Source organism: Caretta caretta, chromosome 9 (assembly GCF_965140235.1).
Source record: "Caretta caretta isolate rCarCar2 chromosome 9, rCarCar1.hap1, whole genome shotgun sequence".
In the NCBI taxonomy this organism is placed as follows: domain Eukaryota; kingdom Metazoa; phylum Chordata; order Testudines; family Cheloniidae; genus Caretta; species Caretta caretta.
The window spans coordinates 89,920,469-89,946,904 of record NC_134214.1 but is presented as its reverse complement, the minus strand read 5'-3'; the positions used below and the strand labels follow the sequence as shown (position 1 = coordinate 89,946,904).

Below are 26,436 nucleotides of genomic sequence, written 5' to 3'. Positions count from 1 at the left end.
GCAATACAGAGTTTTAATAGTCCTGATTTCTAAAACGAGGCCACACCTTAGTTTCAGTTATGGGATTACTGCACGAGGTTAACTGACCACTTGAGTGACTATATGGATAGAAAGGGGACTAAATACACACACCACTCTAATACTTTAAACTCAACTCCCCCTTAACATCAATGCACATCACAGAGAATAGATTATATGCCAGCCTTAGAATGATACTATTTGGAACACCTTGTATCAGGGTATGCTTAACTACTTCAGAATGTAGGACTATGTACAGCCCCAGAGCCAGGAGTTTGCCAGAAGATTTGGGGCAGTGTGTGTCCCAAAAGATTTTCCCTGAATATAAAAATCATGATATCCAGTAGAAACAATGAAAAGTTTACCTGAGTGGTATCTATCAATGTCGATCAGTACTTAATTTGAAGATGAGCATGTGCAGACAACTGATTAATCTTCTGGCAACAGCAAAACTGTCACACATTGAAGTTACCAGCTACCATTTAACCAGAAGGGTATTTGGGTGGGAAGGGGCGGTGTAGGAGGGAGTTTTGTTTCAAACTTTGTAAGATGTGCACACTTCAGATCCTTCTAGGTAAAATTATCTCTCGGCGTATAACTCTGCATTGAAAGATCATTTTACACCCAGAATGACAATGTAAGTGTGCTTATCTTACACAGAGTTTTAAGAAGTTTAAATGTGTTATAAAAGGCGATATTTGCCAACACAGACCCTGATCCTGCAATGGGATCTGTGCCTGCAGACCCCGCAACCAGGCAGAGCCCAGCACACACAGATCCGACTGCAGGATCAGAGCCAGTAGGAATTTCAAATGAGTATTAAAATGTCCATTTTCAGGCAATGTGACTTGGGAAATCAATCAAATGAGAAAGAATTAATCTTTTACAGCTATTATACAAAGCATCCAAGATACAAGGGAAGTTCTTAACCTCTCAGTCATACCATAATCAAACCTAGGTGCTGTTGTCTTCTTAAACTCACCAATAAATATATTTTAATCTGTACTGTTATTTTGACAGCACAAAAAAGAAGCACAGAACTCATTTTCACATCCCTTAATATTGGGGGGGGGGGGAATCCATTAAATGTAGAAGAAAAAATTAGAGATTTAAAGTTACAATGTCCAAAAACCTCATTACTGACTTACGTTACATGTTTTAATAAAAGCAATAACCATCAGAACACAGTAAAGACAGATTCATGATGAAGATACCTAAGAGAGCAGTTTTGCATAGGAAGGCCAGGACTGAAATATTATGAGAAGCTGTCAGTTTATATTAGAACCCCCAATTTAACAAGTAAATGAAGGTCCATTCCAGCCCATTGTATTCAGGGATTACTATTCAGTACAGAGCCATGGATTACTGTAAAAGAAGGGCAAAAAAATGTAATGTTAACCAGAATTCACTGTCTGAGGAAGACTATTTTAAACATTTCCCCATCAAGAAATATACAAGACACTTACATGCAGACTGTGGTAAGATGTATATTTAGTGATCAAAGTGTACCTGGCCATGGGGTGAAATACTGGCCCCACTGAAGTCAGTGGCAAGAGTCCCACTCTTTCCGTGCAAATCTCGCATTAAAAAAATCTTTTGCTGAATAGAAAACTTAAGCAACTTGGCAGCACCTGCTTAGGAACGCACATGCTGAACTTTTCTAGGCAATACTTTGTATATTAAAAATAAAAAAAATTGACAGGTCCTGAAGAACAAGTCACATGGAAACATTGCAACATATCTTTCTTCATAAACACCAGCTTGTTCTAGCAAGTCAATATGGGCCCTAGCCATCAACGTTCCCTGAGTTTGGATCCAGAGTTTGTTTCAACCCATCGTAGTGATAGGGCAATAAAATTAAGAGGGCAGCCTAGATCAGATCTGAATCTCCCAGACAGGGGGGCAAGGGAGATGTTTGGATCTGGCATTTTGGTTCTGTCCACCATTGGGAAAGGGAAGAAATCACAGGGATTTTGCTGCAAAGATTGGATCCTGATTTGAGTTTTCCCGAAGTTTGGGCGGAAGGTTGTTCCATCCTCTGGGTTTTGGCTCAGGCCCATCCCTGCTAGCATGGCAAGTTTTGTAACAGTCACTTAAATTACTCAAATTAAACAATAGCACATCTAAATAATGATGGGATTAGATGTTTATACATGAAATGAAAACAAAAAGAGAAAAGCCTCAATCTATAGGCAGCCACATTTCACCAAAATGCATGACTACAGCATTCACAGGCAATCTGTGATAAGGCTCAGGAGTCATGGCACTAAATGCAACCAACAAGCAGCCGTGCTCTCTTACCATGCAGCCGTGAAACAAACATGAGAGAGAAATAATCATAACAATTTAGGACAGAGAACATTAGTTCTGAAAGCGCTTGGCAAACGTGCTACTGATCCAGGGAACAGATAGCAGCGTTTAGCATCTCGTCAGCTCCACACAGGTTATTGCTGGGTTCTTCACCAAAAAGACAGCCAAGGATGCAGACTCTTTTGCTTTTTTAAGAGTGATGAGAAGAGGAAGGGAGTGGGGGGGTAAAGGTGGGCAAACAGTCACAGTGGCGTAACTGCATGTTAACTGAATGTGGGAGCATTCGGTTCTGGTGCGAAGGGAAAGGTTCTACAGGAAACCCGAACTGAAAATGAAAGAAAAAGGCAGATTAATGTTTTTATGGATTAATTTAAAAATAAAAATCAATATGGTTCCTAACATACAAAACAAATGAAAATGTTGCTACGTGTTAATAAAGTTTAATTTGATTGATTACAAGACATGCTTTTCACACAGGCACACAAAGCAGTGGGATAAACCAGGCTTCTATTTAAAACAATCCTTTTGGATCTCTGCAGATTGCAGGATTTATCATCTGTGGATCATTTATACCCTTGCAAAACAGTGACACCCTGGAGTACTGTAGGGATCAGTAAGTATTGCGAGTATTTTTTGAATTGCTGAAAAAGTACCAGATATACATATTAAGCTCAGGAAGGACAAATATCCATTCAAAAGGCACTGTCTTGCAATTGTGTATTTTGAACAAAAGCACTTTATTGGATTCAGAGCCCAGCGCACAACAGCATCCAGTTACAAGGACTGCCAAAAGTAATCCAAAACCAACAAGAATCAGTAATGTTCACTCCAATTGCATTTTAGCACTGAAGCTTTGTACTCTGCACGAGAATGAACATAGCTGTTCTTTGAGCTTATTTTTCATGTTCAGATCCTGAAAAGCAAAGAATTGTTCTTTTCTTTGTTCTACACTTCTCATCAGCAGCAAGAACACTCATCTGGTCAGACAGCTCGAGAGATTTCTTTGGTTTATTTCAATCAGTATAGGACACTTCTGGAGATCTTACCATTAAGTGGAGCTTGGTAAACGCGTTAACTTCAATTCAAATGCCTCACTTACAATCAAACACTTACTTCCTATTCTAATTAGGATTGTTTCCTCCCTCTCTGAATAAAACTAGAACTGGCTTTTACTTCCCTGTTTAAGAACAGACTGTGGGTTTGTTAATAGCTAGATCCTAAAGAGAGAACTTCTTTTAACTAGATTATAGTAAGTGTGTGTGTGATGGTCCAAATGGATATGATTCCGATTCTCTTTATAAAAGGTGGGTAAATATGACTTTAAGAGCATGTTCTTACGGCAGTGCATGCAGCCTCTATTAATGTTGACAGGGCTGATGCCCCACCATCTATTTATCTAGTAGGAAATTGAAAAACTCACATATACACTTATTCATTCCAGCTCTAAGAAAAGTAATAGACAGCTGTAATCATCAGTTTATTCTTCATCCATCCCATAGAGATGTGGGTGGCTTTCCCTGTCTCCTTCAGCCAGACGAGTGCATTTCTCAAAAGTTATTATATAAATTATCCTCCCCTTTACAACACAGACCCTGAATGCTGACTGCAAGTTACATTTACCCTGTTTGGCGTTGGAGGACACAGCTCCTCATGTAGACAATGAAGTTTCCCAAACGCTATGCAGCCCACAGCATTTCCATGCTATGCATGTGGCAAGAATAGTCGTTAGAGGCAGAAGAGACCCATGATCCAATGATATTGCAGTCAAGACAAACCTACCTATACAGGGTGAATAGTTTTGCAAGGCTGGTTAAAATTCCTTGAGGACTAATGTACTGACCCATTTAAGGAAGAAGCATTTTTGTAGCCTCTCTGCAGGACCAATCTCTTCCACAAGGCTGCAGCAACTACCTTAATCCTGAGTGCGCATGGCATGGCCCAGAGAGGCATGTGTCAGTGCATATTTACAGGGGATGGTTTTAGAAGATTGACTGTATCTGGGGTGCTAATCTTTTTTGCCAAAAATCCCATGTTTAATATTAAAGGCTATTGGCACCTCTTGCTCGATATACAAAGCATAAATAATGTTTCTGATCTCTCAATCTGACTTATGGAAACGTGCAGCCTGTGATCCTGGATCGCTTTAGATAATCAACCTGAATTGGATTTTGTCTTATTTGACAATAGCTGATTTAAAAAATAAATCAATGCTTTGTGATTATATGGTGCCTAGAGGTGAATGGAGGCTCAGAGAAGTTCATTGACTTGCCCCAAGTAACAGGTAAACCAGTGGCAGAATCAAGAATAAAAGTTTTGAAACCAAGTCCTGCGCTCTAACCACGAGATAATACTACACCCTAGATCAGAAGTGGGCAAACTGCAGCCCGCAGGCTACATCCGGCCCGCAGGACCGTCCTGCCTGGCCCTTGAGCTCCCGGCCGGGGAGGCTAGCCCCCAGCCCCTCCCCAGTGTCTCCCCTCCCCTGCAGCCTCAGCTCACCATGCCACCAGCGCTCTAAGTGGCGGGGCTGCGAGTTCCTGCCAGGCAGCGCAGTGGCGTGGCTGGCTCCGGCCGGGCAGTGTGGCTGCCAATCCTGGTGCTCTGAGCGGCATGTTAAGGGGGCAGGGAGGTTGGATAAGGGGCAGGGGATCCCGGGGGGCAGTCAGGGGACAGGGAGCAGTTGGATAGGTGTGGGAGTCCCGGGGAGCCTGTCAGGGGGCGCGGGTGTGGATAGGGGTTGGGGCAGTCAGGGGACAAGAAGCGACGGGTGGGGGGAGGGGGGGATTGGATGGGTCGGAGGTTCTGGGGGGTGCAGTTGGGGGGCGGGAAGTGGGAGGGGGCCAGGCTGTTTGGGGAGGCACAGCCTTCCCTACCTGGCCCTCCATACCGTTTCAGAACCCCAATGTGGCCCTCAGGGCAAAACGTTTGCCCACTCCATCCTAGATTAAAACAAAGCCAATTTTCAACAGCTAGCTTGATTCTATTATCACCATATGCATTTCTATAGCAACTGTTACCATAGTATCTGAGAGGCCTACAAGCTTAAAGAATATATTTTATCTCTACAGGGCTAAAAGAAAAGAACACAGCTTTTAAATTAGTGACACGAGCTAAATGGCTGTGAAGTTCAAAAGGAAATGTCCTGTCTTTTAGTATTACAAATCAAAACAGTTCTATAGGAATAACCATGCACATTACTTTGCAGCATCTTCAAAGAACACACACACACACTTCACCTGTGCATTGTAATTTTGTATCAGTGTATGCATAACAACAGACTGGTAATACATCCACAGCGGGGCAAGGAGGTGAGAAAATTTACTGGCTTTAGGTTTGTTTTTTTGTTGTTTTTAAGAACTGTAATTCACCCCACTGCAAGGTCTATTTTAGTTAATAAAGCTTACCAGGACAATGTACCTCATGCACCATGCAGCAAACAGCAGTTAACTGTAAAACAGCACACAAGTAAGAACTACTGATGATGGAATGACAATAAAAAAAGAAATCAAGTCATGAATTAGCGCAATTAATGAAGTTTGAACTAAACAAAGAAGTGAGACGTGCTGGGAAAGAGAAGGGCTAGTTTATGTTCACCCACTATGAAATGAAAGAGTTAAAGTACTGTGTATATAATCCATGGCTTGTTATAGAGATTTCCGATCTAAAATACTGTAACGGAACATATAGGACAATATCAACTGTAATATTTAGGTAGACAGCAAAGCACAATATCACATTTTAAAGACAGCTATTGTATTTGCGAGCAGAGAACCCTCTTACTCAATCACTCTGATCCCTACGTTGGCTTCAGTGCTCAATATCAACTCTTGATGGTGGTTTTCTGGGCCCCTAAACTTTTCACTGAAGATCATACTAACCCGTTTTGGCCTAATCAAGCTGAATTCTACAAACGATACATGGGGGGAAGGGGGTGTCTGAACTCAGATACACAGAGCACGCTTGGGTGCTTCTGGAGCTGTTTATACTGTAGAGACACATCATGTCATGGAATAAAAATCTCTCTTCCTATACAGCTCTGGCAAGATCAATCTTAGGGCAAAAGATCTTCAATCCACAGAGCAGATCACTGTTCCTGTTTGGCAAGTAACATTTCTATGGATGTCAGTGAGCTCTAAATGTGGAACATGTGCAGAACATGCAGCAAGGTGCGATTCAGGTTGGAGGACAGACTTTTGCCCTCTAGATCACTGAATTCAGTCCTGGTCACCTCAGTAACAAAGTTGTTGAGGAACTGAAGGGAACTCAAAACAGAGATAAAAATGACTAGTGGGCTGAAGGAACCAACATATGAGGAAAGGACAGAAAAGCTAATTAGTCAGTAGCCTCAGCTTTACAAGACTTGTGCAGCCCAGAGAAATACTGAGACTGTAGCAGATTAGAAGAACTTAGATGAAACCTAAAATAGCATTTTAAATGCTGCACCTGATTCTTAACTGCTGAACCAGTGATGAAACAGCTACAAAAAATAAAATCCAAACAAAAAGGGGCCATCCTGTTCTGACAAGAATTTTCATCAGGCTCCTCAGGCATCTCCCGTACTCTTCATATTAACAGGACTAATTGGTTTATTTAGGACTGCTGACTGCATGCAAGATTTACTCTGCATTTGCACAGGTGGTCTAGACAGGTGTCAATCATGGAAACTATAAAAATGTATCACATCAGTTATATGCACAATGGTACTAGTACACACACAAGATGGCAATGAAACTCTGTTTCAGGTAATGTACCATCACAGAGAAACGATAACTGCCCACTTCCAGGTGGAATGACAGGCTGTTTAAGTATGCATGACTATGTTGCTCTCTAGTGGTTGCAGACTAACGGTTATGGACTCAAATTCTACACTCTGTTACACTAGTTTTCCCACCAAAGTAATACCACTGAAATCCTCTTTTCACTCTTAATTTCTTCACCTAGTTTGAGTCACACACCAGGTTCTTACATTTTCCCATGAGAAAATATTACTTGGCTTATGTTGTTATGAAGCAGCTGGAATTCATTAAGTAACAACTACTAGTCCTAGGATCTGCATGTATGTATCTAAGGTGATTAGCTTCAATGGAAAATGTCCACAATGTAACCAGGAGCTATAGGAAGAGCTCCAGACAAGGGAAAAACTCAGCTCTCTCTTCACTTAATCAGGGATACTCAGACCTCAGGAGCTAAATTAGCGATCAACATTACCCAAAAGAGCCACAGTTGTGTGAATTCATTGTTTCATTTACCATCTATTATTCTACCAGTAAAATGACTGACCAAGTCGTCTACAATTGGTTGACAACACAGTAAAAGCACCCTGATTAAGTTATTAACCAGAGTGATTAATTATTAAATCACACAGTGTGTTAATATCATGTGCTGCAAAGAGCCACAGGAGACACATTCAAGAGGCATTTGCGGCTCCCCAGCCTCAGTCTGAGTATCACTGACTTAAATAAACAGGTTAATGGGAGAAGAAAAGCTCCTCTGTTCATCTTTTGATACATCCACTGCTCAAACCCTGCTCTAGATGCATGGTACCTCCAAGTGGCTACAGGGCTCTCCTTGCTTTTATACTTAACTATGGCAAACTGAGCTCCGTCTGAGAACCATCATCTTGCACCTCTCTAGACTACATGAGATCATTCCCCATCATGTTACTCACATGTTGTCCACAGGACAACATGGAAGGTCCCTGAACAAGCATCACATCAGGTTGGGTTTTTTTGAATGACATGGCATAGACAGAGGGAAAGACGGCTGAATCCTAGCCCCCAAAAAAGAAAGACCTGACTAGGCCTGGTTTAAGGCACCCATTGGCTAGTGGCAATCACAACATTACCTCGCCTAGTTAGCACTTGGTTCTTTGCTCTTCAAGAAGAAATGTGATGGTCAAGTGCTTCAGGCTATTATTCAGCCATACTAGGGGCTGAAGGTTTGTCTCATTGAAAAGTCAGCCCTTAGGGATGCCGAGTTCTACTGAGTGAGAAATGGTACTGGAGAGGTTTAAATGAAAAGAACCCAGTTCACCTCTCGAAACTAATAAAGGAAAATCACTACCAGGAAGCAAACACCACCAGGTTAGCCACTTACTTTTTTCTCTCCTTATCTCTTTTAAGAGTCTGTGATCCTCCAGCCTGTTGGGCCTGAGACTGGAGCAATTCAGCTGCCGTCTTCCTCTGTTTAAATGCATTGATTTCATCGTCCAGAGATTTCTTCTTGTCCTCCAGCTTCTTTTTTTCATCCTGATGCAGCTTCTTGAGACGATCAAACTTTTCGTGCAGCTAGAGTGACAAAAAGGGACTGATCATCAAAGGAGAACAAGGCATTAGCAGCCATTCTATTCCAGAGAACACCGAGGTACTGTATTGATTCTTCCTTCACCTGACTCTCCCGGGGGAACTGATTAGGATCCTATGAGACTGTCATCATAGGTTCATAACAACATGCTATACAGCCCAGGAAATCACATGCTTATTACCCCATTGTGCTACACAAACAGCGTGGTAAACAGTCCTTACCCCAAAATGTTTACAATCTAGACATTATTGTATTAATATATCATCGAGAAAGGTATGGATGGGATGGGACAAGTGGTAGGTGCTGTTTAGTTACAAAAGGTAGCAGTCAACTTTTGTTTTTTAATTTATTTTAATCCATTTATTTTACTTTCTAATGGGACCTCTTAGTTATTTCTTAAATTCTTCTTAAGTACCTAATTAACGACAGAGGTTAGTAAATTATAGGCTTTAGGCTCTAGCCTAAATGGATTACAGCTATTTCATGCCATAGAGTTTATTCTCACAGGCCATCACACTACAGGATTTATTCCCCTTATGATTCTCAGGAAATTGTGTATTTAAATTCCCTGCACGTGAAGAAAACAGACGGAGGATTCAGCTTCTTTCAAGGCCTCAGTTTCACTCCTTGCATCTCGGCACACTCACGCAGCGTGGAGGGGAGTTCAGTAAAGCAAATGGGACAACGGACCAGGGATCACAACTGAACTAGGGGGGTCCGAGTTCTCCCTAGGCCAGGCATGCAGACATAGCACAGTGAAAGTGGTGCATTTATTTATGGTACTGCGATATTGTCTGGTAGCCATCACAATGGAAGAATGTTGCATTTTCCTATGGCATGCAAATGTAACAATCTGATTTCTTCCCCTCATAAAACAGACACAACACACTCCATTCCTGAGACCAAATTTGGACCCTTCTCTCTTTACTGAGTGTCACCATGAAGCCAGGCCATGTTCTCTACACAATGGCAATTGCAGTGCCAACTTTTTTGAGGTGAATTTAATGCTCCCAGCCACGGATGAGATTGGAGACAGAGCTGCCTTTACCTCTTTTTCGGCCTCTTTAAGTTCAGCTTCTTTCTCCTTGACTCTCTGGACGAACATTTGCCTCATCTCCTCTTCCTTTTTGTGCAGTTCCCCCAGAAACTCATTCCTCTTGGCCTCATAAGTCTCTTGTAAGCTAAGGAGGAAAAAAAAAAAAAAAACCCCAGTAATCATCAGTGGTCTAAATTCTGCTCTCATTTTGTGTATCTCCATTAAAATCCAGGAGGGTGATGGCTGGGGTGAATGCACATGACAGTGCAGAATTTGACCATGCTGCTCTAATGCCATTAATCATCTTAACAGAAGGGGCCAACTCAAAACCCACATCCCAACACCCATAGGACTCTGGGGAAGTCTGACTCTGGATCCAAACTTGGCAAATTAGGTCTCCATCATTTTGCAATCTGAGTGACTGTTAAAGGTCAGTCATTTGCTAATGAATGTACCAGGTACCACACCCTCCTTAGGCCTCCTGCTGGGAGGAGCACTGACTTTGCTTCAGAGAAGATGGAGTGCTTCAGACACCCCAACTCTCTGAGAATCTCACATCCCCATTATAAGTCAAGCTTTTTCCTTATGCTGCTTTTCCCCCCACCCCCGCCCCACCTTCTTCCTCACCCAGCCCATTTTCCTTCTCCCACTTCTCCATTCAGGTCCACATCCATAGCCCTTTGAGATCAATGGAAGGCTTTCAATTTATTTCAATCAACTTTGGCTCAGAACTTCACCATCAGATCCTTCACATGCTGCTCGCTAATCCATATGTCTCCAAGGGTCCTTCCTGCCAGGTCATTATTAGCTCTGCGCAATATCACACTACTGCCATATATTAAAATCCCCATTTCACTCACACCCCCAATCCCCATTTCACTCACACCCCATCTACATCCTCCCTTCATCTGTTTACTTCTCCTTCCTCCACTTTTCTCTCACTTCGGTTGGGCCCACACTGAGGGGTTAACTAGCTGTGGTGGCTGCTCTCCCACTCATTACTGACCGGGAGGGAGGTAAATCAGCCGGGCTGCACAGAGCCCAATTAAGATCCCCAAGATCGAACACTTCAGGAGGTTGGCGTTTTCTGCAGAACCAGGTCACAGAGCAGTCACACGGTGCTATACAGTACCCAACCTCCTACCAGGGCCCACCAAGTCTCTCTCCAGCTCCTCACTCTCCTACAATCAGTGCTCCAGGGATCACACCTGAATGGTTTGCTGTCTGGGTCAGTGTCTTTAAATCCCATTTCCTCCAGTTTGCATCGCCGGTACAGCTCGTAGTGGCGGGTGTGGGTCTGCTCGCGAAGATCCTCCATGTTCACGCGGATCAGCATCTCTCTCAGCTTCACAAAGTCGCAGTGAGTTTCATTTTCAACTGTACAGAGTTGTGAGAAGGAGTTACACAGAGAGAGAGAGAGATCAATCTTCTCCAGATACTCCTCAGCCTTACCCAACCCCATGAAGGGACGTCAGTAACCCTTTCTGGCACTGCAAGCAGCTTCTCTTAAGAAGAGCCCACAGCAATCACAATGAAGAATATGGACGGTAATCCCTAACAGGAAAACTACAGCACGGAAGTACCCAAGTCAGCAGCAGAGCTATAGCAGCGGACTGACTGGGACTCAGTGGTGCTTCCACCTACGAGAATGGTCCCAGCACACCCAGGAAACACCGGCTAGCAGCACTCACCTTGCACCGTGCCCCATGGATACTGACGGGCTCTCATCATTTTGTTTCCTATTTTCAGTTCCTCTGTGCTGCCAATCACTGCGAACGGCAGGTGGGCCTGAAACATTTCAACAGGTCTGTATTAGTCACCTTTTACTATGGCTATTTAAACCGTCTGGATTACCCACAGCTACCAAATGAGACGTTGCTGAACACAGGCCCCAAGACACCAGTTCAGTCTCCCCTCCATCCCATAAGCCCAGTCACTAAAGTGGGGTGGGGCAGTGGCCCCAGGCCAAGACAAAGAAGGGCTTTGGGGACCTCTGTTGCTAATGTGACTGCTCTCTACTCATTACCTGGCTCCTCCTGCCAGACATACACTCCCCAAGTCTCAAGCAAGCTGAACTAGCTGCATTGTGACCAACTCTGCTTTTGTCCTAACAGGCCTGAGGAGTTAATCCTGCAGGGGTGTGGAAGCAGCAAGACCCCTCTCGGAGCCTCCTTTGCTTTTTTCAGCTCTCACACATTTCCCCTCTTTAAGACACTCACATGAGTGACATGAGAGAGAGAACTCAGTACTCGTGAACGTGACCATCTTAATAGTCCTGGAGGCTGTTCTGTGGAGCATTAGCCATAGAACAGAAGCAGCCTTCCCTGCCGACATGTCTCAGCCCTGACCAGAAGGGACCCTCGTGTCTATGGGGTAGGTCAGTCTCCATTCCCGTTCATACCTTGGCCTCTGCACCGAGCCTACCAGCCAAGATGCCAATTGTGGCGGTTTGTCTCGATGTGGGCAAGTAACTATTGGGAGCGTACGTAAAACCAGCAAGATGGCCACCACCTGCAGTTACCATGGCCTGCATTGCATTTGAACCTACAATCTAGAAATAAAAGGCTCTGCCCACCACCAATCCTCAGAGTGGTCCAGTCTTGCACAAGAGCCTTTTGATCAAACTAGATTCTCCAACAGCTTTTGATCTGATCACTGAGCCGTTGGCTGCCTCATAAACACACCTCATGAACTCAACAGCAGCAAGTGACTCACTCCACACTAGAGGGAAGGAGAGATTCCCAGGTCAAGTTAGGGGGACAAACCAAAGAGATACATTTTGGAATAGCACAAAGGTGGGAGAACCGAAGTGGTGCTCTGATTAGCTGGGATGTATTAACTCAATTTTCCTATAAGCACATGGACTCTGGGGCTTGGCTTGGAAAAATACAGGGATTAATCCAGCTAAAGCAATCCTAAACGGCATCCACCAGCTTGCCTGGTGATCCTTCAGAGAATGCACATTTTTCCCTGCACTTGCACATCTTGTAAACGTCAGAGTGATCCTCTCTGCCATTTGTCTTTGCTATGCCAGTTTTCAGGCTTTGGAGCACGGTTTTTCCCTCACTGCCCAGATGTGCAGAAAGGTTAATGGAGGCTGCTTTCCACCCCAAGGCAGTAAGCCTGAGAGATTTGAGAATTTCACCCAACTTTCCGTTCTGGGATATTGGCATCCCACAAGTAATAGAACACAGCATGGCCTAGTAGACTGAGTGTAGGGTTCGAAGCTAGGCACTTCCAGGTCTGCTACCAATTCCTTCGGTGACCCTGCACAAGCCACATAACCTCTCAGTCTCAGCTTCCCATTTTAAAATAGGGACCATACTTAGCAACCTCAAAGGGTCACCGTGCGGATGAAAGCTTGAAAAACCTAAAGAGCTCTGTAAACGTTAAAAGTCAGCAGTCAGGGGCTTGTGGGTACACTCCATCCCTCTCTCTAAAATCTTTCAGAAAAACTTCTGCAGCTGAACTAAAAATGCTGCTCTTGGTAGGTTATTCTGTTGGCCGTGAGAAAAACTAGATCTGAAAGGTGGGCGGGGGGTGGGCAGAGGATTATAGTACATTCTGCACAGAAGTGAACAAATCACACTCTGGGTTTCATCATTTAAAATAAGCAGCCAGCTCCTCTGCCCCCTCTCCCTACCACAGCCCCATATGCTGGATAGCATGCATTGACATTTGCTAGTAAGAGCCATTAAGCTGCACTGAATTCTGAGTAATTAATGTAGCCGTGGGATACCAATTACACCAGTAAGATCAATGACCTTGTCTTTGCTCACAGGAATAAGGAATAAGGATTTAAGATCACAAGTAGGTTTAAGATCACAAATTTGTTGGATTAGCGACAAGAGTCAAGACGGGGAATGTGGAGAGATTTGGTTTTAAGTTGATAGGGTCGTATTAGAGCCAGCTCATCCCACTCACTGACACACAGAGCCTGAGACCAGAGATCTGCCCCTCAATCCTTGAGCAGACGTGAGATACAAGCATCGTGGAGGCGCAGCAGGTGGAGTTCCTAGAAAAGGGGAGGAAGCACCAGCCCGCCATTCTGTAGGCGCCACTCTGGCATCATCCTTGAATCATATGTTAGTCCCAAAGGGAACCAGAGGCAGCCCCAGTCAACTTGAAGGATGGTCAGACATGACACAGGGTTTTGAAAGTGAGTAGGGATGGGGGAAGGGGGAATCTCTGCACCTTGAGGATCCCCCCAGGAAAGGTGGGGGTGGGAGCAGTGGTGCACAGAGAACAGCTAGTGACTGATCCTGCCATGGGAGTTCGCCTGTTGACTTGAGTGGAGCAGGACTGAGTTCCTAGTAATTTTAATGCTGTGAGCTTCAAACAAAGCATTAGAAGCTATTTTCCACCTGCACATGTCAGTGATATAGGAAATACAACCCTTGGCTTTAAATCAGGCTACTAACTAAACAAAACAAACAAACAACACTATGAAACTGCCTGAGAGCATCCACGACAGACTCAGATGAGCCATGTGGCCTTCTCCTGGGCCCTACTGCTCTCATTCTGATGGTCAGAATAGTGAAGATATGAATATACTGTATAAAAAGAAAAGGGCTTAGTGCGGAGATAGACTCTCAGCTCTGCTGGACCATGCAATCGTTCAACACCCTGAGGCAGTTCTGGGCTACGTTCTGCATGGACAGACACCTCTACACTCCCACTGAAACCAACCGGCTGTGAATAAGTCAGCACAGATTTGGGCCCGTTATGTTTAGGTTTAACTCCCTCTGCCTGAGGGTACAGAGAGCTTTAGGAAGCAAAGTGGCCAAAGGGAAGGATCCGGCCTCTCAGCTGGAAAGCAGATATCTGCTGGAAATCGGCTAACCATGAAGGGCTGGAAATACAGTGCTGTACATTTAAAGAAAACAACTGAACAGTTACCAAATTGGAAACATTTTGTGTCCTCATTTAAAATGTATTTGGTTTTTCAGACAGAAAAATTACGAACACCCACACACACACAGTCCAGAGACCTAAAGGGGAAACATCTACTCACGGAAGTGGAATGAATTCATATTAGCAACTGCCCAGAAAAACAGGATATTACCACCTACAAGGTTATGAATGGGAAATTTGTTTCCCACAGCAGGGTGTAGGAAGAGCAGAACACAGCTTTCAGAAAACAAATATTTGAAAGAAAAGATAAAAATGTAACCAGACTAAAAGATTAACAAGGTAGATCAAGGGCCAAACTCTGCCTTCAGTTAGACTGGCATAAATCAGGAATAACTTTGACGATGTTGCTGCAGATATGTAAGTGGCATAACTAAGAACAGAATGTGGCATTTAGCCTATCTAGGCATTTATACTGTGTTTGTCAACATGGTATCAGTCATCGTCAGTCTATGTTCAAGTACAACCGTTAGAAATTGTCAAAGAAAATTCAGATACTTAAAGTGCAGAGACTACAGGTGTCTTTCCAGGACTAGAAAATACTCCTTCCAGAGACTGTGACACCATCGTTTAGTTGAGAGCCTTCCACTAGACAGCTGGCCTGCATTTAGCCATGAAGACATGGTGGATTCTCATGCTGGTGTCATTCTTATGGTTATTCTCTCTGTCTGTGTGTGTAATTACAGTTAATGTGCTTCCTGCTGCTGACCCTTTCCCTTCAATAACCCACTAGTTATTGTGGGTAGTGACTGACTGTTGGCTCCCATCTTGAGTTCTTTCTTCCATTTCTGTGGTTCCCAGGCTGGTGCATGTCACACAAGAATTTCCGGACTGTGCTCTTGGCTTTTTAGCACCTTCATAGCCACCATTCACTTGGCCTATTTTCATCCCTTTGTTTTTGCGATCGATTTGCTTGACGTTCAGATATCAAGCAGGTCTGGCTAGGCACCATGCAGGACATGTTTACAGTCCAGCGGTTGCATTGCTGGATGTTGGTCACCCTTTCTGAAGCAGGTTCAATCTTCTGATGACCAGTTGGCTTGGCTGTTTTTAGAACAGTCTCCTACTGTTTTGAGGACCTTGCTTGGGAGCGCCAGCATACCGAGTTTCTGTCTGAATTCCTGTGCTTCTGTGGCATAGTATGTGTGAAGCTGCATTAGATCCGTAGCTTCCAATTCAATAGTTGATTGAAAAACTTAAGCTGGATGTCTCAATACTTACAGAGACTTGGATAACTGAAGGAGACCAGTGTGGCTAATATGATAGTTCTATAAATGTCTGCCAATTAAATGCTCTTCATGGGGTAGCACAGGCTACGGTGGTTATTTTTGCTCTAACATTACTTTGACCTCTATTAATTCCCCAAGTCCTGTTTAAAACTTGCCATTCACGCGAGCAGCAGCACATGGTTCCTATGAGTTCCAGGACAATTGGGGCATTCTGAGCAGCACCAGGCCGAGGACCAAGGGCCATCAGCCACCTGAGAAGTGCGTTTATCTCAAGCTGCAAATGCTCGAGGTACATTACGGAGTTGAGGAAGTGTTTTGGGTGCCAGTTTGTGCAATTGTGCTGGAAACACACAGACTCTTCAGCCACCAGTCAGAGTTGTTCTTTCACAATGCCCCGTTTATAAACCGCAACTACTGCACAGTGCTAGCCCTTTACAAGCCTGGGAAGTCTCAGAGCTGGCTTCCAGCTTTTCACTGAGCTTCTTGGAAAGAGTCAGTTCAGAAAAATTTGAATATTCATCTAATGAACCTTCAGATGTGTTTTACAAGGACATTCTGATTATACCCTGGACCTTTCAGATTTAATGTTCTCTCACCACAGTAGTGCTTTACATTTAACTTCTCGGCTCTTTGCTTTCTGATAACAACCCGCAGGCTTTATATGTTTGCCTACTACCAAATCTGGATGCTCAGACCCTTACTAAAATCATTTGAACTTCTCTCTCATCTGAGTAACCCAGAGTACTTTACAAACAATCAAGCCTCAGAACACCCCTATGAAGTATACAATTGTTACCCTGATTTCACACATGAGTAAACTGAAGTAGCTTTTCTAAAGTCAAACAAGTGTGTGATGGAAGGAGGAATACAATCCAAGAGTTCTGGCTCAAAATCCTGTGCTCTGCCCACAAGACAGAACACCATCTGTTTGAACTATTTTATCATCTGGCTGTTATTTTAATCTTGGGAGCAAAGTAGCTTCCTTCGCTATTCTAATTTTAGTTTATTTGGATTTTTACAAACTGTCATAACAGAGTGGCCCATGCAATGCTCCTGGCACTCTTGACACAATCTTTTAAAAACAAGCAATACACTTTTAAATACACTAAACAAGCAAACAGCCCTGTCAGTTCCTCCAGATCAAATCAAGTAACCCAGCAACAGCATCGATATAAGGATTGATTCTCCCAGTTCAGGAGGGTTTTGATTTGCACAGATATGAATGATCTGATAGTTCAAGAGAAACTTAATTCTGCCCTTGGTATGTAGATCTGGGAAGAAATGAGAAAAGGAATGGAAAGCCTCCCTTTCTTTTAGAGAAGTCTTTCAAATAGGCTCATCGTCTTCTGCTCTAAATGTAATTTAGAAAGTAAAAAATCTCTCTGCTTTTGCCTTACGCACTATTATTATGGGTTTCAATCGCTCTGCCAGGTTATCTCCAGCACCTGAAGTCTAAGCAGATTCATTTTATGCAATTAATAAAACAGATTACTAGAATGCATTTTCCCCAGGTTTGATAAAATACCTGAATCAAATTTGGATTCTTTCCTGTATAATCAGTAGTCCTCATAAACCTGGCAATTATGATTTCTATCAGGATTTCTATGAGGATTTAAATGGGATTCTCTCTCTCTCTGTTCAGCCGCTGGCAATTTACAGTGTATTTAAAATCTGTGATGGCAACTCCCATTCAAGAGAAACAGAAATGACCAAGGGACAGATGGATGAATATTTACCATGGACCTTAGCATTACTAAGAAAGTGGTGGCTATTCCTCTGTCAATCACCAGATTCTCAGAGTCTACCTTTTCCCAACATTATTTCAAATCTTAAAATAGCAAGAGGATCCATGCATAGAGTGAGATGCAACAGCAAAACCATTCAAATGGCAAGATCAAACCACAACGGAAAATACAGAAAGCAGCCACAGTAGGTAGCATACCCATCTAATAAAGATTCTTAGCACTTCACACCACATTTTTCCAGGTAGACATTACCCAGATGGGAAAGTGAGGCAGACATTAAGTGACACGCCCAACATAATGAAGCAGCCAATGTCAGAGCCTAGACCACAACTCAGGTTTCCCCAACGTCCTGTCCTGTGTTCCAACCCTTCACAGTGCTGGCTCCCTTTTACATGCTCTCCTTAGATAAAGCCAGAGAAAATATTGTCCAAATACCTTTAGAGAGAAAATGCCTTTTCCATCAAAAGTCTTCAGAAAATGACTGAGATGTGAGGAGACAAGAACATGAGGGTGCCAGTTTTCAAGAGGGCCAAGGTATTTACAGGGACAGTTTGCCCTGAGTTCAGACAGAGTGGCACGGGTTCTGGTGTCTGAGCCACACTTCAACCACAAGCACAAAAACTGGTAACACAAGCTTTGTGGTGCAAGAGGTGCCCATGAGAGGCAGGGTAGGGCTGCCTTTTTGAAAGTTTGGCCCCTCTTTGCATTATGGCGTTTTACACTGGAAACCCAGACCTGCACAGGAGAATCTCTCTGAGCCCTAGGGAAACAGCTGTTACTTGGACAAAGCTACTGTGCCACGTGCCCTTTTGGGGAGGGGAACCGTTATGACTATTAGTCCCGGCAACAGTCCCTCTGCCTTCTTGTTATGGCCAAAAACATGCCACCGTCCTCGGAGTACCTCCACCACAGGGCAGCTAGACCACCCAGCCAGATGAGCGTCTGGCTGTGAAAGCATCGAGGCAGAGCACAGAGCGATCAGAGCCAGCAAGGGGAGTTATTGCCGTGCAAAGACGTGGCTACGTGAGAAGGAAGACCCAAGGAAATGTATGACTCTGCAAGAAACAAGAATGCAGAAGAACCAACCACTTGGGCGAAAGACCCAGGAGATGGGGTGGGAGGGGGTGTGGAGAACAGCAGAGGGGTATGAATGCATCACTGTGTCTAACACAGGCAATGCTGATCTGAATAAAGCATATCCCAGAACTCCCGTAGTAGGGCCAGACTTACTCATCTGCCCTGATCTTCCATTCGTTTGTCAGCAGCTGCAGCACATGGACGTCAAGACAGCCGCGAAGTGGCTAAAAGGATGCATTATTTCCAACTGTGACCGGCCAGTCGGAGAGGTGGTAAATAAAGCATGAGACTCTGCCGGCCTGGGATGAGTTTACATAACTTGGGAGAGGATTTGTTTTGAAAAGACTGAGGACCCTCTGGTCTTCCCTTAACATCCAGTGACACACCCCACCCCAATTCCTGCAGAGGTACGCCCGCCCTCAGGGAACCAGCTGCCTGAAGCCAACAAAGCCCCTGACCCCACATCTATGGGGAGCATATACCAATACAGCCATGTTAGCAGAATGCAGGGACAGCTGACTAAGATCAGAGGGGCAGGGTGGAGGGGTAGATTTTAACACCTCCCCTTGCTAGAATTTATAGGAGAGCCTTTCAGCCCATCACACTCTGAATCTGGAGCAACCAGACTACTGAGCCCGGGGGAGGAGGGGAGGCAGAAGAGGGGGCAACACACACACACACACACACTAAATTGATCCCTGGCCAAATTACATTGAGACAATGGAATCCCCCCCACAAATAAATTGGCCCAAACAGTCACTTTCAGAAAAAAACCAACCCCTTTCCCCACCTCCAAAAAGTGCATCTCTTAAAATAACACATAGTATCAGCACATTTTAAACTAACAGAAGACATTAAGGGGAAGTATGAAGGTGGCCTTAAAGGATATTTTGAGGGAAGGGACGATTCTGCTTGTTTTTTTAATATTAGAAATTCAAGCTGTGTCTACTTTGCAACTCCAGGGACAACTGGGAGAACTAGTGGATTAGAGCAGCACAAGAGGCTGGCCGCAGAGTTGGCTGTTCAACACACTGTGGATTGAACTGAACTATAAATATAAAATTGAAGCAACATCCTCTTATTGCTCTTTAGAGTGGAATAAAACAGAAAGTGGAGATCAAAATCAGCCCTGCGCTGAGCAAATCACAGCTGCTATGTCACTTACATTCATCGTCCCATTGATCTCAGCCACCGATTCATCGTCTGTCGGGAACTGGTAAATCTGCACCCCGTTACTGACCAGCTCACTCGTGATTTTAATTTTGAATTTTGTCAACTCACTCTTGGAGATGGCATCAGATTTGGCAATGATAGGGATGATATTGACCTGAAAGGAACACAGGGATAAAAGGGATTGGTCTTCATTCAGTCACAATCACGAAAGGAGCAATTTCCATGTCTAGCAACAAAACTTAGGTACACGATAGAATTCAAGTGTGTACTATGCAGCCTTCTCAGTAACGCTGCACGATATTATGCAGGACCCCACTAATCTGCATGAGGGATGGAGAGGGATGGAGAGGTGGGGAGGAGCCCCGTGACAGATTAGTGAGGTTTCACATAGTTTTGAAGAGTAACCAGATGAAAAGGAATAGATGATTGTGGTGATCTGCCCTGTACCTTACTGTCGAGCTTCTTCATCGTTACCAAGTCCAGGGATTTCAGGGAATGGCCTGTGGGTGCAATGAAGTACAAGCAGGCATGGATACGGGAGTCATGGAAGTTGTGCAACACTCTCTTTATCTTCAGTTCCTCTTGCAAGTAGGCTTCAAACTGGGCATCAATGAACTCAACGATGGGCTTATAGCTTTATGAGGAAGGGAGAAAAGAACTGTACACCTTGCAATACAGAGCATTGTCCATTTATTATGCTCCATTATTAGAAAAGTCATCCACTGGTTACTAACCCACAGTGCAGCACCTAATCTCCTGTGAAACTTGCTCGTTTGTAAGCAATTTGCATTGTGCTAGGACATTGGAACTCCCATACCAAATGGTCCTCTTAGTCCAGTACCCTGTCTGACAGACACCAATACCAGATGCTTCAGAGGAAGGTGCAAGAAAACTCATGAAAGCATGCTTAATATGGAATAACCTGCCTACAGGTAAGTTCCTTTCTTACCCATGGAACTTAGTGGTCTGTTGACTTATGCCTTGAAGCATGAGGGTTTATACCCTTATCTCTCATAACTTTGGATAATATTGTTATTCATATAAATCTCTAATCCTTTTTGGAATCCCAGTAAGGTCTTGGCCTCATTACTGTCATGTGGCCAAGAGTTCCATGGGTTGAACTGCACTTCTACTCTCTTGGGATGGCTTTCAATACCACCTCCTACACAACACGACAGTCCTCCTACAGCAAAAAGTCCATTTCCAGCAACATGCTCTCATTTAGTTACCCTGTAAAGCGATTTGGAATACTGAGTGCTGGACACACTACAAAAAGAGAGTGACTATCACTTAACTGCCAAGATGGGGGAAGGGTGTGCTTTTAAAAAAAAAAAAACATGTCAAAGTAAAACCATCCAGAGAGCCTCTGTACAAAGCTACAATTTAGGAGGAGGGTATTTCTGTGATCAGCACACTGAGAAGAATGGATGTACACTTGAACCACTCTGTTTACAGGCACTGGGAAGCTAGCTGCCAAGGACCAGACCAGTTCTCACAGAGTATTTAAGGGCACATCACATAATCTTGTTTGAAAAACCACAGCCAGCAACCAACAAAGACAAGCAACCACTGGACTCTAATTGTGGTTTGCATTGCTTGAGCACAAGAGAGCAAGTGAGGAAATGCCTCAGCTTGCTCTGCTCTTTAGACAGGTGGAGCACAGGCATCTAATGGATGGGATGCAGCTGGGGATACTGAGTCGGGTAGACACAGCTTGCAGTATATGAGCACTGTCTCTTGGCCAATGCTCCGTGCAGCATGGACGTTCTGTAGGCTTCCGAGAAGGCCAACTGCCTGCTCTCCACCATCCCATTCCGAACAGCAGGACAGAGATGGGTTTTCAAACGTGATTCCTAAGATGTGAGAAGGCACCTCCATTTCAAAGCCACCTGGACCAGCCTGGATGGAGCCAGGCTAGAGAACAGATGGGGAACCCGAGCCGAGTGTTTTATTCTCTGACTTAACCAACTTACAAACAAATCTCATCCCTTTTTCCTTACCTGTCTTCTTTGTTGATCTGGTCCCCAAAGCCCACGCTGCCCACAATGGTCAGTTTCAGACTAACATTGCTCTCTTGAAGGTCATAGGTACCGGATTTCAGCTGAACTCCGGGCTGCGAGTGAGATGCTGGCTCACCTTCAAATTTAGTATTGAAAAGGGTGTCCATCAGTGTGGACTTACCAAGGCCAGTTTCCCCTTAAAAATAAAAAGAGAACAAGTGGTAAAACATTTTACCAGAGTCGATAGTTCAGCCCCTCAGTTTCAGAAAAGTTAGCAGGGGTGAAACTTCAACAGATGGAAACAGAACCCATGCTCCAAATGAACTGTCCAGTGAGCAGAAAGTCACATACAATGGAAGGCCTGTATTCGCTGGCCACTAGACTTCACAGCGTCATTTAGATCATTAAAACCTGGACATGAAAGAGGTGAAAAGGCAAAGGGGAAGCAGCATTCAGACCCTGCACTGTGCCTTGAACTGAGCTCTTCTGTAGCAGAGAGGAGACCATCACTGTCAAACACAGAGCTCATTAGAAACTTCATTTCCAAAACAGAGGAAGAATATTCTCCAGTTGAAAGAATCCTCTCCAGCATGCAGCTGCTCTGGTCACTTCCCTGTAGAGGTCTCTGGAGAATCCACAACTGAAGTATGGAAACCCACCCTCTTGTAGAATTAAAGTCCACATGTGATTTACATACTTAGACTCATGCATTTACCCAGATCCAGTGGCAGGATCAGGGTGCTTGCCTGGCCAGGGACCTTGCCTGCTGTATCTGGGTCCTAAAACACTGGTGGCAGTACAAGTTACAAAAATAATACTTTGAAACCCGCTTCCACGCTTCTTGGAACAATACTGAACTGCTACTTGGATCCAGTCTACCAACACATGGGATGTTAGATGGGGTGGGATCTGAGTTACTACAGAAAATTCTTTCCTGGGTGTCTGGCTGGTGAATCTTGCCTATATGCTCAGGGTTTAGCTGATAGCCATATTTGGGGTTGGGAAGGAATTTTCCTCCAGGGCAGATTCGAAGAGGCTCTGGAGGTTTTTCGCCTTCCTCTGTAGCATGGGGCACGGCTCACTTGCTGGAGGATGCTCTGCTCCTTGAAATCTTTAAACCACGATTTGAGGACTTCAATAGCTCAGACATAGGTGAGAGGTTTTTCGCAGGAGTGGGTGGGTGAGATTCTGTGGCCTGCGTTGTGCAGGAGGTTGGACTAGATGATCATAATGGTCCCTTCTGACCTTAGTATCTATGAATCTATAAACACCTGAGCACACTTCCTTACCCAGATAGCACAGACAACTTCCAGTACATAGGTTGGCTGAAGTGCAGAGTTTAACCCAAACTTATCTATCACACGTTCTAGCAAGAGAACAGTGCATTCAATTCCAAGGGTAGCCTACACTTCTACTAAAGCATCTTCTGATGGTAAAACTGCTTCCATTATTACCCCACTCCCACTGGTTTTTAGATGCACACAGCTTTCTGTCCAAAGCGGTTTCCCTCCCTCCTCCATCCCTCCAAATTCCTTATAGTTCGCATCTATCCAACAGTAGATTGGAAACTAAATTAAGGTGTTCCAGAATTAGAGGAGAGAGGAAAAAAATACGCATTACTGTACTTCCATCTCTGACTACATTTTTGCAATGCAGTTAGCTTTCAAAGTTAGTGAGATGATTGAGAGTTGATGCTAAAACCTGTGAACTTTTATTCCAGAGGACTGGGGACTTGGCTAGATTTTAGGGCAAGAAAGCTGAAAAGTCATTGTGCCTGCCAGCTGGCATCTGCTGACATTTCAGCAGCCTAACTGATCCCGCCCACTTTGTGGCACCGTGGCAAATGCTCACTGCTGAGCCTGACAGGCTGAGGTTCTGCTGCTGGGGAATTTGCGATGAGGAAGTGGGGCAGGCAGGCGCACACACTCCCCCCAGCCAAAAACCAAACTACCTTCAGGAGAAGGAGAGACTTCCTAATTTCTGCATGTTCGTTTTTAAAAAGCCGTGACGTTTTTGGAAGGTAGTGTGTTGCAGTCCTGTTATCCAGACTTGCATTTAATGTTACAGTACTTGTCTGTTTTTTCCTTCTTAAAGAACCTCTGTATGCAACCCCCTACTAAGGTCCTGCGATTACCTTCGCAGCCCTGAAGGCAACTCCTCCAGAACACAGCTGAAGTATTGTATACTAGCAAGGCAGCACAGGAAAATCCTTCCCGGCTGTGACCACACTCGACCTGTTCTGAGGACAGAGTGGCCTTTGATCTCCAGGGTTACAGCTCTAACATATTTCCATGAGCACCCGAATTCACTACAACTTTAAAATTGAAACAGTGTGTGTATAAATATTACTGGGGGGGGGGGGTGGAGGAGAGGAGAGATATAACAGCTTCCCTCATATACCTACCTACCGGTACATGCAAATGTAAGTGTCAGGATTGCTCATGAATTTGATTGCTGGTCACACTCTAACCTTAGACAAGAATTAGTACAAAAATCAAAAGGAAAATGGGCTAAAACACAACATCCCGGTTGTAGCCATCCACATTTTTATTAGTACTCTCTTTTGTGCTACATTAATGCACTGACACAGTTTGCTCTACTGCAGATCAAAGACCATTTGCCCTAAAGGAAGAGGGCACTGGGCAACCAAAGCACTACAACTGAGCGTGCAGCTGCTCCCTGAGTTGCTTGCTTGACAATCACATCAGCCTGAGGGCAGGACAGGAGTACACAAATGAAAAGGACGGATCACATGGGGGTGAAAACAGACAGCAGGAGATTTTCACTCAGGCTGCAGTAGAATGTTTTCTCCGTGGGCACCTGCTTGCCCTGCCCCAATATAGAAGCCAAACAGAGAGCAAATATGTAAAGCATGGCTGAGCCCAGCAGCTATTTCCAGAATTTAGATCAGGACTTCAAGACATCCGCTGAGAGCGAAGACAGCAGAAAGCACAAAGAGATGCCTGTTATGACCCCACAAGGACTTTCTCAAGGATTCCAGGAAGATGGTAGTTTAAAAAAAGAAAATCTAAACAGATTTTGAGAAGGCTGTGGTATTTCCAGCAATTCCTGCCAAGCTGTACTGCGTTTACTGGTGGGATAAGAGTGGTGAAGTAGCAGCATGCATGTTCACATGGATGCCAGCCTCCCTGAGAAATCCAGGAGTCAGGAAGCATGCATGGTACAACTAATAAGGGCTGAATCCTGCTCTCATTGAAATCAAAGGGAATTTTGCCACTGACTTTAATGGGAACATGCTTAACCAGGTGACTCAGAATCGGGAGAGTAGAGGAACTAGATAGAACCTGTGCCCAGTGAACACAGTGTATGAAAAATAACACACATTATTCCCTTTAGTGCACACTTTCCCACTATGCATTTCCCCATTCGTGTACCAGCAGGGGTCAAAGTCTAAAATTCGGTAAACCTTAAACAGCTGACCATGCCCCAGGAAAGCTATTTAGAAATAATTCTGATATTAAGTCATCCCTTTTTGCTGTCTCCCTTCCCTCACTCTAGCAGTAAGGGCTTTTGCACAAAAACAATAACTTTGCTTCTATAGAGCCTGCACCTGCTAATTACTGCTCACCTAAAATCAATATAATCTGGTTACAACACACAGTTAGAGGACTGCAATGTCAGTGTGACTTCATGTGGGAGAAGAAGCAGGTGACCCCTTAAAAAGAGCATGTTTTCAAGCCAGTGTCTTCAATAATAAAAAAGAAAAGAGAAATACAGGGCCTAATCCTGAACCCATCAAAGTCAATGGGAAAGCTCCCACTGACTTCAATGGTGCAGTATAAAATCATATCAGTTGCTTTAAGCAGGGACAACATAAGTAAGATTAGATCCACACAAATTTAGGTTTTGTAAAAACAAAATCTTATCAATGTGAAAGTGACTAAATCTGTTTCCGTAGGTTTTCTTTTCAAATCCCAATTAAGACAATTTTTTGTATTTTGATTTAAGAGGGACACCCACCAAATAAAACTTAACCCAAATTTACAATAAAACTAACACCAATGGAAATGCTGTGACCAAAAACGTGCGCGCGCGTGTGTGTGTGTAAATAAAATGAAGACTTAAGTTTTTAAAATAATAAATAGTTCCCTGCCAGGTTTAAAAACCCAAACACTGTAGCACTAAGAAACTGAAAGCACAACTGACTATAAACAAGAGAGAAATGAATTTCCTGGTGTAAGATGGGAGAAATACAAAAGACGAGCTGAGGGGTCAGCATTAATGAGAAAAATGAGATTTTCAAATCATTTTCAGTTGTTAATGAACTCTGCTATTTTTAAAAGACATCTGACTGAAACTAGGGAACAAAGCTATTTTAAAATGAACAAGGGATAAAGCGAAGGATTATTATTGGATCTCTCAGGAGTTCCTGCCCGGCCTGGAGGGAAATTTCAGCTGATGTGAATGGTGCCAATTGCTTCTTATACAGAGAGAGAAGTCCAGATGGAACAGATGGTATGGTAAAAAGGACAAGAGGCAAAGTAGTATGGGCTCATTCCAGCTGACGGCATTAGAATCTTCTACAGAAAACAGAAACGATGGATGGGGATGAAGGGAGATGTATTACTCTGAGTGTTACAGTGCGAAAATACTAACAAGAGAATCCTTACCGG

The 26,436-nt window shown here is 43.9% G+C and overlaps 1 protein-coding gene across 6 annotated transcripts in view; it reads right to left on the bottom strand.

Annotated features, from left to right (window-relative positions):
- Positions 1-26,436, bottom strand: part of SEPTIN6 (septin 6) — a 42,393-nt gene that overhangs the window by 1,485 nt on the left and 14,472 nt on the right. For 3 of the 6 annotated variants that reach the window (XM_075132542.1, XM_075132543.1, XM_075132538.1), the window contains exons 3-10: positions 21,803-21,998; positions 20,250-20,436; positions 19,795-19,956; positions 11,359-11,455; positions 10,876-11,044; positions 9,680-9,812; positions 8,425-8,615; positions 1,233-1,383 (exon numbers count right to left, since the gene is read on the bottom strand). In XM_075132542.1, the coding sequence (XP_074988643.1) occupies positions 1,359-1,383; positions 8,425-8,615; positions 9,680-9,812; positions 10,876-11,044; positions 11,359-11,455; positions 19,795-19,956; positions 20,250-20,436; positions 21,803-21,998 (1,160 nt within the window). In that variant the 3' untranslated portion in view covers positions 1,233-1,358. Of the gene's footprint in view, positions 1-1,232; positions 2,654-5,732; positions 5,776-8,424; positions 8,616-9,679; positions 9,813-10,875; positions 11,045-11,358; positions 11,456-19,794; positions 19,957-20,249; positions 20,437-21,802; positions 21,999-26,436 lie in introns of all 6 variants that reach the window. The other 3 variants (XM_075132541.1, XM_075132539.1, XM_075132540.1) reach the window with 3 other exon arrangements.